The following is a 16,314-nucleotide window of genomic DNA, read 5'->3' on the forward strand; positions in this document are numbered from 1 at the left end:
CCTAATGCCGCGACCCTTTAATACAGTTCCTCATGTTGCGGTGACCCCCAATCATAAACTTATTTTTGTTGCTACTTCATAACTGTAATTTTGCTACTGTTATGAATCGTATTTTCATTGTTACAAATTAAACATAATTCTATTCTATTCTATTCTATTCTATTCTATTCTATTCTATTCTATTCTTCTATTCTATTCTATTCTATTCTATTCTATTCATTAGACAATTTAGGATCGTCTTCTTCCTGGTTATTCGAAAAAGATTCAGTTATAGAAATGACAACCTTCCAATCATTCTCTACATCTCCCAGCTTTGCATTTGGAGTGAAATGAATCCCAAATTGCCCTTAGTATATTTTATTATTTTATTTCAAAACGGTCAGAGAGGAGGGTAATTTCCCTAAAAAGCACCTGCCATGGCACTCGAGGAGCTCCTGTCTCTCAGCCCCGCCCCTTTCGAGGAGGAGAGTTCAGGTGGGGGGGAGTAGAGGGAAAGCGTTCTCCTCTCATGGAGGAAATTGGCCTCGATGGCTTGCTGTACGTGAAGCCTTAAGCAGCGTCAGAGTTGGAAGAGCAGGGGTTCCCCTTTCCATCCCTGCTACGGAGCTTGCAGCTTTGTGGGTTGGAACTTTCACATTCGCGGGATTCGAAACGTCACAATGGCTCAGAACATTCAGAGTGTTACAATTGTCTCTCACGCTGCCCATCACTTGCCACATTTGCCTGGGGGACTGCACAGAACGTGTCCGCCGCCGACACCCCACTCCCATGCAAAATGCACGTGGAATGCAGGAAAAAGCCCCCTCAGTGGCGGAGAGGAGGAGAAGCGCTTTTCATTCCACGTGTTCTTTCTTCTTTTTCTCCCCCTCCACCCATTTCTTGTGTGGCTTTGAATGGGCAATTATTTCTGAATTCTAGCTTTGTCCCTAGCTTTTGAAACGGCTCACCAAAAACTTTCTAAGTGGTGTGTCAAGCCCCTGGGGTTGACATGAACTGGTGGGGGACAGGAAGGAGCAGCCAGCGGCCAGTCGACATCCGTATGCCGCCCTGGGGTGCCGCCTGACTTCCGAGGACCAGCTGGGAGTCGGGGAGGCTGCCATGCACCGTGGCCACCTCCCTCCATTGACACAGATGCTGGGGAAGTCCCTAAAGTTGTCTGGGCATCAGAGGCATGCCAGCTGGACGCCGGAGGGACTGCCTCTTGCTTCAGCCACCCCTTGCTCTCACTGGACTCAGGGGGAGTCCCGAAAATCAGCTGGGCATCGGCAGCAAGTCAGCCAGACACCAGAGGAACTGCCTCCTGCCGCGGCAAAGACTGGCTGGATGTCGGGGGGTCGTCTCTTGTTGCCGCCGCCCCTCCTGTGTTGCTGGTGGTCAGGGGAGGCTGCCAGTTGCCGGGGGGGAGCTATGGCCTCGTAGAAGAGCGTGGAGTCTCAGTTCCTAAGACCATCAGAAATATGTGTTTTCCGATGGTCTTAGGCGATCCCTGTGAAAGGATCATTCAACCCCCAAAGGGTCGCGACCCACAAGTTGAGAACCGCTGTCCTAAATCAAGGAAATGTTGTAGGTGTAATGCATCTAGGCTTCAATAATAAATTTGATAAAATTGACTAGAGCCTCCTTTCTGATAAAATGGAACAATATAGGATAGGTGATCTTATTATCAGATGAATTTACACTTGGTTGAACAATTGCATCCTTAGTGGAGTATCTCAGGGTTTTCTATGCCCAGTGCTTTTCAACATTGTTATAAGTGACTTAAATGAGATGTTAGAAGAGATGCCCATGAAATTTGCAGATCACACAAAGCTAAGAGGGGTTGCTAACATTTCAGAAGACAGGCTTAAGGTTCAAAAGGATAGACTTCAACATCAGGCCCTATCCCAGTGGTTCTCAACCTGTGGGTTGGGACCCCATTTGGGGTCAAACAACCATTTCATGGGGGTCGCCAAACAACGCAGTCCGCCATTTCCCCCCCTTTTGCTTAGCTGTGCTACTCCCTTTTACTCTATTGGCTTTTAAAAGCCAATAGAATAGACTCTCTTGAATAAAGTCTAATTCTATTGGCTTTCAAAAGCCAATAGGAATTGTCCAGGCTGTCTCTGCCCTTCTGAGCCTGCCAAAAGTCCCATTCTGCAAACGGTGCTGCAAGTTGTCTGCAGCGAAGGCGAGCTGTCTGGAAGTTTCCACCCCTCCCTGCTGAGCAACTATTAAAAATGTAAGTAAAAGAGAGCCAGGGATGGGAGGTGGGAGGCCAAGGGGCGCAGGGAGGGTTGCTGGCATGTGTGGGGCCCGGCGGGTGCCTTACCTCCCTTGGGCTGGGCCAGCTGATGGCCCAGGCGGTGGTCGGCCTGCTCTGTCTCTGCCGCTTGCCAGCTACGCCTCGGCCGGCGCAGGGGGCGGCACCACGCATGTGCGGTGCTCCTGGCAGGGAAAGTCCTCAACTTATGACCGGTTGGGTAATCCTCGACTTATGACCGGTTTAGTCCTCAACTTACGACCGGTTGTTTAGCCCTCATCTTACGACTAGTTGGGGTCACGGCATTAAAAAGATTGAGAACCACTGCCCTATCCCATACCACTGAATGCTGTTCAGTGGTAAGAGATGTAGGGTTCTGCATTAAGTAAGAAAACCCACATACACAGATGCAAGGTAGTCAGTGCCAATTCTAGCCAGCAATATTGTGATTTTCTGGGTTCTAATAGACAATAAACTTGTCAAGTGTGGTAGCTGCCAAAAAAGCTAATATAATCTTAAATTGCATCAACAGAGATACAGTGTTAATAAATGATTATTTTGCTTAATACAGCAAGATAAAAAACATTTGAAACACTAGTTTGGGTCACCATAATACTGTTCAAGAAATATGCTAAGAAATGGTTAAAGTACAGAGAAGAGCAATAAAATTGATGACACGCTAATTGTTGGCTAATTCCTATGAGGTATGGTAAAAAAATTGGATATGTGTTGTTTAAAAAAGAGGAAGTTAAAAGGAGTAATAATGGCAGTCTTCTAATACTTGAAGAACTGTCACAGGAAAGAGGATATAAATTATTTTCTGTGGCGTTTGAAGGCTAAATAAGAACCTATGGGTGGAAGCTTTACAGAGAGAGATCCAAACTTGAAATAAGGAAAAATTTCCTAACTGTGAAAGCTAATAAGCAGTGCAACACTGGGTATTCCATCACTGAAGATTTTCAAATAGCCATCTCTGGGATAATCTGAGGATTTCCTTAGGAAGCCTGTTTTGAGGCATATCTACACTATTAGGCTGTCCTTTTGAGTATGGGCCACAAAATTCTTTCTGGGGAATAGGGATCTTTTATTTTCCTCCAGCCCATTGCAAATGCAATCTGTGGTTCATCTAAATCAGTGGCTGCCATACTGTAACTTTCTAATCCATACTACAGCTAGTGTTGAGAAACAGGATGCTGAGTAGCGTAGTGATTACTGCTCTTGGCTAACAGTAAAATGTAACTAGAAGGAAACTTGGTAGACATATTTCCCTCTCCTCTTGTATCACTATTTTTATTTCCATGGCTGTGTGCTTTTATCATTGAGCCAGTCAGAAAAGTTTTTCATAAGAAGGTTTAGAGTTAAACTGTCATTAGTCCAGGACAGAAGAAAGGCAGATCATTTTGCTCAGGTATCACAAATTACTTATTCTGAAATTTCTTTTCCTCTCCTTGTTGTCTATTCTCACAGATGCTCATACTAATTTCAGTTTTGTTTCGTTACCAATTACTGAACTGTACCCCATAAGGTACACCTCCCCTTGTGTTCCAGTATTTTAGCAATTATTTTAAGTCATGTTTGCAACGGGCAAATTATTAATTGGCACCAAATGAAATACTTGTATAATTCTTCAACCTATACATAATCTGCACGATCTGTTTTCTCAGAGGACAATTGCAGAAACTATTTTATTTCTGGTCTTAAAATGTTATATCCAGGAGCCCTGTCTCTTTTCAGACCTACAAGGGCTGAAGGGCCTGAAATAACCTAAACTTTGCTCCTTTGGCTGTGTAAAAAAGAACAACCTGCTTTGCAAGGAGCACAGCTGGAGCAAGGGGAGATTAAAGAATGTTTTATAGAATGAAATGTGAAAAGAGCCAAAAAGCAAACATAACGGTCAGATCCTCTTGGAACGTGTCCCCTTGAGTTATCTTTTAAAAGGCCAGAGTTGTTAGCTAATTAGGCTGCTTGGCAAAGAGTAAAATAGGAACAGCAAAAGATTGTTTTATTTAACATCTACCTGTTGTCATAGTAAGCATATTCAATTATTAAAGTTACTACTGTCTATAAAGTGCCATGGATATCACTAATCTATGCAATGTTTAAAATATATCTGCTCCTGGATTTTTGAAAGAATTCCTAGCATCTTTTCCTACCCAATGAACTTCATGAATTTCAGTTCTTCTTATTGCTCTGTGGCTTCGTATTATTCCTAGTCATTTAGCAATGATTTTTTTGTAAAAAAAAAAAAAAAAAAAAGGTGCCGGAACTCACACATGTCATACAACCCGCCTTGCCTACCCTACTCTATCCAAAAAAGGTGCCGGAACTCTGTTCTGGGCGTTCTATGACAAAAAAAGCATTTTTGCATTTAGGCATGACTACTCTTGAATCATCCTGCTGTTGATCCTGCTATTCTCAACATTAATATTTCCTCCTCAATTGGATAGACTTTTCTGTTCAGTTTCCATTGATGAAGATTCTCTCCATCTTATGAATTCTCTTTTTCCGTCTACTGTTTAAGCCTCATTCCATCTCTATTTGATGCTGTCTCTATTACATGATGGACAAAGGTGGAGGATTTTTTTAATGGAACCTTTCCCCTGCAAATGATTCTTGAATAACATGAATATTTAACCTACATTGTAGTCAGCAAATGACAGAGATATTTGAACCATAATGCAAAAAAGAGGTACATCCAAATTATATTTTGGAGGGAACATAATACCACTTTATGGACTAGCATAATTCCCATGCTCAGCACAGAGTAACGGACTAACTGATATTGCAAAAATATATTATGTCTCCATGGAAGTGGGACATACTGATTTTTGGCCTAGGGTATTTCATTAGATTATTAACTAAAACTCACAAGATTGAGGTTTTGGTGTTTTCTTTAAGAGCAGAAGTAAGGATTACTTTCAGCAGTTTTTCTTCTCCATGCCTTGTTGCTGAAGTGACTTACTTTGTAATTAACCTCAGAGCTGCTGCACTCTGTCATTGTCAAGCTCAGCTGTCAAATAGGTGGTAAAGAAATTAACTTTTGACTGATCCTCAACAAAGTTGCATTGCCACTTCTGATTCAAATCTGCACTGGTTTCTCTGTGAAGAACACTGACTTCTTTTCCATGCTGTCACTGGGTAGGAAGGTAGTGGATTGTGCAATGAAGCAGAAGATAAAGCATTGCTGCCCATAGGAAAGGTACCCAAAAGTCATTATTAGAATGCAGATCAGAACATAATATTCCCTATTTGGAATGCCAATTCTCTCCTTCCTCTCACAGGCATTATCTCCTGTTCCTAGCACACATTTGCTATCCAATTTTTTCATACTCACAAAAGTTAGTTTCCTAACTATAATTCTTCCACCAGAGCTGATATTCTCCATTCGTGAAAATGTCAGCCTTTCCATTCCTCCAAAGCTGCCTAAGAACATACTGGACATTCTCAATCAAATGGATAATTGATTACATGCTATTACTCCATTCATAAATATCAGTGGCTATTATGGAGGCCAAGAGGACCAGTAGCAGACAATGCAGAAAGATCATCTGCCCTAATTGTTACAATGATCTGCTCTGTGTAGCCCTTTCTCTCCTCACGGAGGTCATTGGGCCAACTGTTCATTGAGGAAGAGTAGCAAACTGTTTCTTCAGAGATGTTGGTATCATTTCTCCCCAGTAGCCATATTTTAAAATCATTATAAGAATGATGAAACATTTACAACTAATGTGTAAGAGAATATATGTAGCTCAGAGATGAAGTGAAGAATTCTTGGTGCTTTGGTTGTTTTGTTGCAGAAGTTTCATTAACCCTGTACATAACATCATTGTCAATAAGTAATAATGAAACATCTACAAGCAAACAACCAAACTCAGATAGTACCAAGAACATTACAACAATTTATGATATTTTTATTTTATTTTTTCTTCCATTAAAAATAAAAGATGCAGCACAAATGTTTTTTTAAAAATATTTTTTAAAGTTCTGGACAACACATCAGATTTCTAATAATTTGTTCCTTCTTTGGCAGCCTTTCATGTGGAGAGGAAAAGAAAAGCATTTACTACTTACTGTTTGCAGAATAGTTCTCCTGAGAAAAGCAGAAAGAAATATGATAGCATGTGGAATAGATGCTTGTTGTATAATTTAAATTCTTTATCAACTTTTGAATCTAGCATGCCCTGTTCTAAGCTGTGTGTTCCTGGCTGCTAATAAATGTTTGGATGGGCAATGCCCTCAACAATGTTCTTAACATCCCAAATTCAGGAGATATTAAATGTTGGATAAAATTAAGTATGGCTGTTAGAATAAAGTGTGCAAGAGGGAGCATTTGCCACATTTATTCTGAGTTCAAAATATGGATATTATTGAGAGAAAACTTATTAGTTACACATAGATCTGTTAATATTACTCTGTGTGAACAAGTCAAGACAGGTAAATACTTAAGTTTTCCAAAATCTTATTCTAATAATAAATCAGTGTAATAAATCACTTTACAAGTGAGTTTTTCCTAATAGAATGCAATTCTTTGAACGTTTTATAGGTATTCATGATAAGCCTTTTATATTTCTTTTTATTTTATCTAATTCTGCTTTATATTTTTATGATTAGCAATATTTCATTGTAGACTTTATTTTCATGATGTTGTCTGGGCAAGAGAAATATTAATTGCAGAAGTATGTTCTGCTAAGACATAGTTTTGTGCTTCTGTTTTTGCTGCCTTAAATAGAAAATGTTTGGTTACATTATGGTATCTTTCAGGATGATGAACTCCCAACTATTCTTACTCTTAACTATGTAGGTTGGAATGGTGGCAGCTATAATTTCTTCACCCCTGAGCTATGCCATTGGCAAACAGTCTAGGCCTCAGAAAACTTTTGGAATTCTGCTATCGTGTAATGGCCAACACTATAAAATCAAATCAGCACATTGCCTCTGGAAATCATAAACCTGCTTTGACTTCTGTTTTGCAGTTGATTATCATGGTGTAGTAATGATAAACAGATATTACACTGAAAAGATATCTGTTGCTAACATTTGCCAGATTCCTAAGGATTGGTGCCAAGAAATGTGATGACTGGGAGCAGTGGGCACCATGCTATTCTTCATTATGTTGCAAGAAAGAGAAACTTCAGGCTGGAAGACTCATGTTACTCTGAAAGGCAAAATGCTCAGGAGCAGTAAGTAGTATGAAAGCAGTCAGTTGTATCTTTAGTATTATTGTACCTTTCTCCTCTTTTATGTGGGGATGAATGATATAATAAAGAATCTGAAAATATCAAAGGATTATGACCAATCTTTAGGATATTTAGGATCTAATTCCAAGCATAAACCCCAAGACACCAGTCAAACAATGAAGTGGTGAGTGTTGGGAAGGAAGGGTTCATAAAACAGGGAGTGCTGGGAAGGAAGAGGATATAAAACAGGAGATGTAGCCATAAAGGTCCCAGGTAACCTAAACACTTATGTCAAAGTTTGAGGAACAAACAGGATGAATGTGAAGTACTATACATGAGAACAGTATGATATAGTTGCCATTACTGAAGCTTAGTCACACGAAACTAATGAGTGGAATGCACTTCTGGAAGAATATGAAAAATTAAAAAATAGACCTAATAAAAGAAGAGAAAGAGTTGTATTATATTAAGAAATCACTACACTCTACAGAAATGTGTAAAACCAAGGATGAAAGCCTGTTTGAATGCATGTGGATTAATATAAAAAGAAAAAAAAAGAATGATAATATACTACAGGTCACCCAATCAAGTAGAGGAAATAGATGGACCTTTTGCTCATCAGTTATCTAAGGTGTGCAGGAAACTCACCACAGTAGTAATAGGGAACTATCCTGATATTAACTGGGAGACAAACTATATATCAAGTGGGAGATCAAACAGGTTCTTACAAACCTAGTTGACAACTTTGTCATCCAAAAGAGAAAGGGGGGAACAAGAGGATCAGCACTGCTAGACTTATAATTCTTACTAACAGAATTGAAATTATATAGGGGATTGAAGTTTGAGGGAGAGTGACTGTGTTATACTGGAATTCAACATAATTCAGGCACAAATAATTGAACATAGCCAAACTAATATCTTAGACTTTAAGAGAGGTGACTTCAACAAACTAAGAGTTTAGGAAGGATTCCATGGATGGAAATCCTAAAGGGAAAAACAACTCAAGATGCTCTGAAAACTCAGAAAAATTAGATTTATAAAAGCCCAATTTAACACAATAACACAGAGAAAGAAAAACAAGAGACTCCAGATGAAGCCAGCATATTTGCATAAAGAATTCTCTGGCAAACTGAGAAAATAAAAGGACAAATATAAAACAGAATACCAGCAAATAGCTTGAATCTGCAAGGACAAAGTCACGAAAGCTAGGGTTCAGAATGAACTGAGACTTGCAACAGATACCAAAAATAATTCTAAAAGGGTTTTTTTCAACATGTAAGAAACAAGGAAAAAGTCAGGGAGATGATCAGTGAAAAAGATGACAAAGAGGTGATGAGTAGCAGGAAGAAAGCAGAATAGCTTAATTCATTCTTTGCATCTATTTTCACACAAAAGGAAAAAAATAGTCCAACCCACAATATCAGCACCATAGAAGAGAGAATAGGAATACAAAATAGGCAAAAAATGATAAGAGATCATCTATCCACTCAAGAAAAGTTCAAATTGCCAGGACAGATGGATTACATCCCAGGGTTCTGAAGGAGCTGTGATGTGATCTCAAAACCATTGAACCATATCTTTCAAAAATCCTGGAGCATAGGAGACCTATCAGAGGACTGGAAAAGACCTGATGTGATTCCAATTTACAAAAAAAAAAAAAGGGGGGGGGAGGCGAGTGGACCCAGGAAATTACAGATGGACCTCTGGGAAGATCCTGGAAAAGAAAAGCAGAGTTTTTGTGAGCACCTACAAACCAAGACAATAGAAGCCAGCATAGGTATATTAAAAACAGATCTTGCCAGTTAAAACTCATTGCCTTGTTTGAAAAAATAACTAAATTAGTGAATAAGGAAAACACTATGGATATAATTTACTTAATATTTATTTATGTATGTATTTATTTGTTTATAAATTAAAAAATGAAGCATTTGACAAAGTAGACCACTGCCTATTTCTTGGTAAGATAGAACAAGGTCGGATTGGTAGTACCACCACCAGATGAATTCACAACTGGCTGACCAACCAGTGGGTAGTCCTCAATAGAATTACATCTACACAGAGGGAAACATGCAGTGGTGTAACTCAAGGTTCTGTCTTAGACCCAGTAGTCTTCAACATCTTCATAAATGATCTAGATGAGGGGATAGAAGAGGAATTCATCAAATTTCAGATGATGCCAAGCTGGTGGGAATAGATGGTAGATTCAAGATTGTGAAGACCTTGACAGATTTGAACACTGGACCCTATCTAACAAAATAAAATTCAGTGGTGAGAAACATAAGGCAAGAAACAAACAAATGAAAAGATATAAGATAGGTGGTATCTGGCTCAATAGTAGCAATTGTGAGACAGATCTAGATGTCTTAGTAGAGCCCCACTTAGATATGAGCCAGCAATGAACTGCAATTGCCAAAAAAAGCTAATGCAGTCCTAGGTTGTATCAACAGAGGGATAATTTCAAGATCATGTAAAACTATAACCTATTCTCCAAAGCATTGAGGGCAAGATAAGAAGTAACAGATGGAAACTTATCAAAGAGTCCAACTAGAACTAAGGTGGAATTTCCTGTTGGTGAAAACAATTAATCAGTGGAATGGCTTGCCTCCAGAAGTTGTATATTCTCTATCACTGGAGGTTTTTAAGAGATTGGACATTATTCTGCAATGAGGTCTCCTTCTTTGAGCAATGGGTTGCACCATAACCCTTCTGAAGCCCCTTTCAGTCCTATGATTCTATGCTCTATGTTTTATGTACAGTTAGCAATAATGGGTCAGTTGAAAATTAGTCAATTGACTAATGCAAAATATTAATCTTGCTGGTGCAAAATATTAGATTCATTACTAGGATTAGGAGACAAGAACTTTTTTTTATTGAAAGTTTTTTAAATTTTACAAGACAAATCCCCTCCCCAAACCCACCCTCCCATACCCTCCCCCAACTCCCCAAACCTCCCTAACCCTCCCCTAGCCCTCCCAGAGTTGATTACAGGCTTGTCCAAATTGCTTCAAAAAAAAAAAAAAAAACTTAAAACACATATAAATCCTAAACAAATCTAAATACCTTAAATTAAATAAATTATCTTCTCTAAAAAAATAGTAATTGGAATCATTAAACAAATTATAATATACTCTAAACATCTTCTAATCATACTTATAATATTATCCATCATTCTATATAAACTCCTTCCAGAACACAATTTTAAACACTACTTTCTTTGAACATCTATACCTACAATATAAAATCTAATATAAATCATAAACAAATCTGAATACATTTAGTTAAACAAGTTATACTCCCTCCGAAACACAAATTTAAACATTACTTAAAACTTAAAACATTAGAATCCCCTTATACACATTTAATCAAATTCCATCTTAAAAATAGTAATAATAATAATTAAAAAAACCCAAACACTAAACACATTATTCCATCTTAAAAATAATAATAATAATAATTAAAAAAACCCCAAACACTAAAGACATTGTAGTATACTCCAAACCTTTTGATATCATACTGATATTATTATCATTCTTTATAAACTCCCTCCAAAACACAAATTTATCAATAACAAATTTCATCCACAATAAACACATTAAACATTTAAGTTTTCCTTATCAGTCTCAATTGTCCATTTTCATTCTCCATCCTTATCATACTGATATTATTATCAGTCTCAATTGTCCATCTTCATTCTCCATCCTTATCAATCTCTAATTTTCATTCTCCATCCTTATCTTTATCAAGCTCGAGAGAAATGCTTTGAAATCTGCCTTTAAAAATTGCTCCAAAATTCCTGAGTCTCCCAAAGACTCCGAAGCCAATACATGTGAGGATTCCTTAAACTCCTTGTTCTGTTGGTCTTTACAATTATATGTTACACGAGTTGTCCTCTGCCCCTTCCTCTCAGCTTGTTGAGACCCCTCAAGCTGAGATTTCCCATTTTCCACTTCTTCAGACAACAATTCCACCCTTGAAGATTGCTCCAAAGGCTTTATAAGTCTTGCTTCTCCCACGGATTCAGAAACCACTAGATGTGAGGCTTCCTTAGCCTTCTTCTGTTGCTGCTTTTCTTTACAGTTATATGCTACACAAGTTGTCTTCTGCTCCTCAATCTGAACTTGTTGAGACCTCTCAAGCAAAGGTTCCCCAATTTTCATAAATATAGGCTCTTCAAACTGTAATTCTACATTCTTTTCTTCGAAAGCTTTAAACTTAATAAATGGCGATGAACATACCCCCAGGACCGTAGTATAAAAATCTTTTGCTTGAGAAACAGTATTAAGTCTATAACATATCCCCAGGTAATTCACCACCATTCCAATCGGAACATCCCATCTGAACGAGATTCGTCTCTTTTTAAGTTCTTCTTCTTAAAATTTTAGATGGGATCTCCTTTAAGATTATGACATCTTGTGAAGCAATTTGAAATCTCTTCTTATAAAAAGCTTGTATAATTTCATTGCGTAGAGATCTTTTGCCAAAGTAAATTACCACATCTCTTGGCAAGTTCTTTTGCACTGCCACCATGGAATTAACTCTAAATAATTTTTCAATTTCACTAAGTATTTTCTCTTTTTCTTTATTCAAAATCACAGCAAAGTCCTTTGCAACCATCTCTTTCAGATCTCCTTGCAAGGACTCTCCCAAGCCTCTAATTCTTAAGGCATATTCCATTTGTCCGTATTGAAGCATAAGAATCTCATTTTCCATTTCTTTTTCCATACTTTCAATTTTTCCCTCCATTAATTCCACTTTTTCTGCTACCTCTTCCACACGGGAATTCAACTTTTCAAGAACAGAAGCAACTCCTTTTAAAGCCAAAACTATATCTTGCCTCAAAATCTTATTATTTTCCTCTAAAATCTTTTTCATTTCTGCCCTAATTTGAATTGTAACATTTCCCATCATATCTTGCAAATCCTTCACAATTGTTGGCTGGACCACAGAAGAGGGTGGAACTATTGATTTAGGAACTGTAGAAGTCCCTGGACGCTTTGGAGCCATCTTAAAAAAAACTTTCTTGAGAATTACAAAAATTCCTTCAAAAGAAAATTATAACTCCCTCAAAAGAAGATCATTGTAATAGAAAAAAAAAGGGAGTTAAAAAAAAGAAAGAAGAAAAAAGGAATTAAAATATCCATTCCAATCATTAAAAAGAAAAAGAAAGAGAAGGGGAAGAAAAAAACACCAAAAAGCCTGCCTTTTAAAAGCACAAAAGACAAAGCGAAAAAGTCAAACAAAAACAATAATGCTTAAACACCAAGAAGCCTGACTGTTAAAAATACAAAAAACAAAACTAAAAAGTTAAACAACAAAAATAATAATGCTTCTAAAATCCATCCAATCATTAAAAAGAAAAGAAAAGAGAAAGTAAAAGAAACCGATCGGCATTCTAGCTTCCCAATTAAAAAAAAACAAAAACGCCGGAAAGTCTGCCGATCGCCATTTTACTTTCCCTTTCAGCAAAAAGTAAAAAGTAAAAGGAGAGAATATAAACGTGAAAATAAGTCTTTAAACTTAAAATACATATAAAGTCAAAGAAAGCAAAAAGTAAATCCTCTAATCAACTCTGTCCGCTTCTGAAAAAAACTCACCAGTTCCCTTTAAACGCGGAGGTGGTTGCAACGGCTTGTTTTGTCCCTAGGGACAAAAGCAGCTGGGAAGCGGAGACAGTCTGAACTCCATGGGAGCACTCTGTCACCCCCCCCCAAAAAGAATTGGGGGTACATAAGAGGCTCTACCTCTATTCAGACAACCCTCTTCCCCCCCCCCTTTGCCCGGGAGGGGGATTTTGAACCGCTGAACAGCTGATGTCCGCTGTTCATAGCGATTCATTACACTTACCCAGGAGGACGGCTACAAAGTAGCCGCCATCGCCCGCGCAGATCCACCGGAAGAGACAAGAACTTTTAAAATAATTCTGTGGAACTAAGCTAGAAGTCAAGTGACTGGTCAAGACTGATAATATTCTTATATCTAAACTATGGACATGGTTTATTCATTTGTAAGGGTTTTTTTCATCTTCTGATTTTGGACTGCACATTTCCTCTTAGCTTAAAAGGGGGTAGGAGGTAAGTGATCTGGAGGTTATTTAAGTTATTAAAAGCAGACATAACTGCATAGTAGAATCACTATTCCTATATATAAGGCACTGCTGTTTGCCATAATTTAGAGACTTCTGTAAAATAATCATCTTCGTATTGAATTTTCAATACTGGATATTTATATAGTGGTATTGTTCGCTTAATATTACAGTCCTGTCCAGACCATATAATACCGTCAAAAAGTTTGAATTCTAAAAAAAGAAAATGGCACGTACCTGGGACTAGAAAATAAAGAAATGTTTGAATGCTTACTGTCTTTCCTGTAGTAGAGGATCTCCAGTTTACATTCCTCAGATCCAAGCAACGCTTGTCCCAGCTGCGCAATGGAGTTGGGTGTGGTGTCAGGCCCAGTGAGGAAATTGCAGCTGCAAGGCCGTTGCATAACTTCTACCCGAGAGTAACCAAACATCTCACAGAAGCCATCATTGCAGTAAATGATAGCATAATTCTCCATCTGGGCATTGGCAATAATAAACTTGCGATCTAAGGAGGAAAATGGGAGAAAATGCCAAGGATTACCATTAAACTGTTAACCAAACCAGAATAAAATGATTGAAGGGCACAAATAGCAATTTACATTAACCTACTTCATGGAACAAAAAGAACCTACATACCTATTTACCAGGTCTGTAGAATGGATCAATGTTATTGCACAGATATGATCATAAGATGTTAATGGAAGGTGAATATACTACGGTGTTCCTTCTCTCTTTTCATCATATTACCCAAAATTACCTTCTGAGAATCTTGTTGCCATGTTCTTTTTTTTTTTTTTTTTTTAGGTAGCTCGAGTCCAACTGCTTTTTTAAAATTTAAAATTTATATTCTGGTTTTAAAAAAATACTCAGACCTGAATTATATCAATTATTTTGGAAGCTTAATCCATGGATTAATTTTCCCTAACAAGACTCAAAGTCTTAACTCAGGAACAAGGTCAAAATAGAAATGATTTTTTTAAAAAAAAAATAATTTCTCATTAAAATTTACAAACATGTTCACATATGTTTCATCTAATGTACACATTGTATACGTTTCCTTTTTATATACTGTAAATTGTTGAGTATATTCTTCAGTTGGATATTGCATCATAAAATCAGGAAACTATAGTTTCAACAAAGAACTACATTTCAGTTGTAGTTTCAAGCAATTAAACAAATTTGTCACATTCTCTACCTTATCTTAAAGATTAATTGATTTTGATTAATCAATACAATTGAATAGAAAGTGAATACAGTACTATTAAATACAGTATTGTTGTTTGTAACTTTTTTCTCTGACTAAGATTTTGATGTATTTTCTTAGGTTGGGTGATTTTGTGCTTCTACTTTTTTTGTTCATTTATGACTGAATAATAATATCGATCTGATTGCCACTATTGTTCCTTTTATTTATTAGCTTATTATATTTATTACATGTAGTCCTCGACTTACAATCATATGTTTAACAACAGTTCAAAGTTACAAAGCCTTGAAAAAAGTTACTTACAATATATATTCGCATGTCAGTTGTACCACCCTTGCAGCCATGTGATTATAATTTAGGAGCTTGGCAACTGAGTTGTATTTACAACTGGTTGCAATGTTCTATGGTCATGCAATCATGATTTGTAAACTTTTTGCTAATTTCTGGCAATACAAGCTCATTGGAGAAGCTGGATTCATTTAATAATCATGGTGATTCACTAAATGATCACCATAAAAATTGCCATAAAATTGGTGTTAATTCGACTTCTAATCACAAATGACTTGCAATGGAAATTCTAGTTCCAATGGAATTTCGAAGTCGAGCACTATATATTAGGTTCTCTGATTATAAGCTTGCAGTGATGCTGATTTAATAAGCTATACAAAATGGGAAAATTCTCCAAGCTCAAACATGACCAAACTGAAAGAACCTGAGGTTTAACTGTAACAGGTATGAGTAACATTTATATCATGAAGTCTTACATGCAGCATTGCCTGGTGAATTCATAGATGCACATAGACATTCATTCATTTAGCAATGACTCCTCCCCTATTGACTTTCAGCCTTGGTGCCATACCAAATTGGCAATCAATCTTCCCAACTGAGATTGCAAAATTAATCACACAACTTAAAAACTTTAACATCTGTAGAATTGCTTCTGTTGAGTGTGGATTGATATGGGCCAATTTTGGTATTGTTTACTCATATAGATTCTTCCCTTCAAGCAACCATAGATTGGAACAGCTTTCTTATAATCTCAGTAACAAAATGGGAGATAGGAAGGGTTTGAAAAATTATTTAATCAATTATCTTGAAAAGTGAAATCAATAAACTCTATGCCACATCTTGGTTACCTGACTGGTATAGGAAAAAATACTGTGAAAGAGTAATCTTTTTAAAATCTCTTTAAAAAATTTTTTCCCATCATTTCCCATTATTCAATAGAAAATTAAACGATACTCTCTGAGCAGGGTTGTTTGCTTGCAAACATTTCATTACCTGACTAGGCAATCTCATCAGTGCTAGTGAGTGAGGGGTTTGCTCACTTGCTTAAATTTCAACAGTTCTGTATTAGTGCTTTTATATGCTGATTAAAGAGGCTTGAAACAAAGTCTCTTGTGCTCTTGTCATCAGCTATAACAAAATCAGTCACTTTTTCTAAATGAAACATCTCTTGCAGGGACACTTGTTTAATGAGCAGGATGAAGCGAACTTGGAGATATAGATACCTAGGGTAGCCTCCCAGCATTGGCCTCCTGGAATGAATAGTACAGTATAGGATGGGGGTCCCCATCCCCCAGGCTGCGACTCAGTGCCAGGCTACGGTCTG

At 37.4% G+C, this 16,314-nt stretch overlaps 1 protein-coding gene across 6 annotated transcripts in view; it reads right to left on the reverse strand.

Moving 5' to 3' along the window:
• Positions 1-16,314, reverse strand: part of KCNH6 (potassium voltage-gated channel subfamily H member 6) — a 179,208-nt gene that overhangs the window by 130,960 nt on the left and 31,934 nt on the right. For all 6 annotated transcript variants that reach the window (XR_005555194.1, XR_005555193.1, XM_039331548.1 and 3 more), the window contains exon 2: positions 13,773-14,003. Coding sequence is in view for 4 of the 6 variants with exons in the window: in XM_039331548.1 (XP_039187482.1) it covers positions 13,773-14,003 (231 nt within the window). In the remaining 2 variants the exon portion in view is untranslated. The remainder of the gene's footprint in view (positions 1-13,772; positions 14,004-16,314) is intronic.

This window comes from Crotalus tigris, unplaced genomic scaffold (genome assembly GCF_016545835.1).
Source record: "Crotalus tigris isolate CLP2741 ecotype Arizona unplaced genomic scaffold, ASM1654583v1 scf7180000024437.13266115, whole genome shotgun sequence".
Classification (NCBI taxonomy): Eukaryota; Metazoa; Chordata; class Lepidosauria; order Squamata; family Viperidae; genus Crotalus; species Crotalus tigris.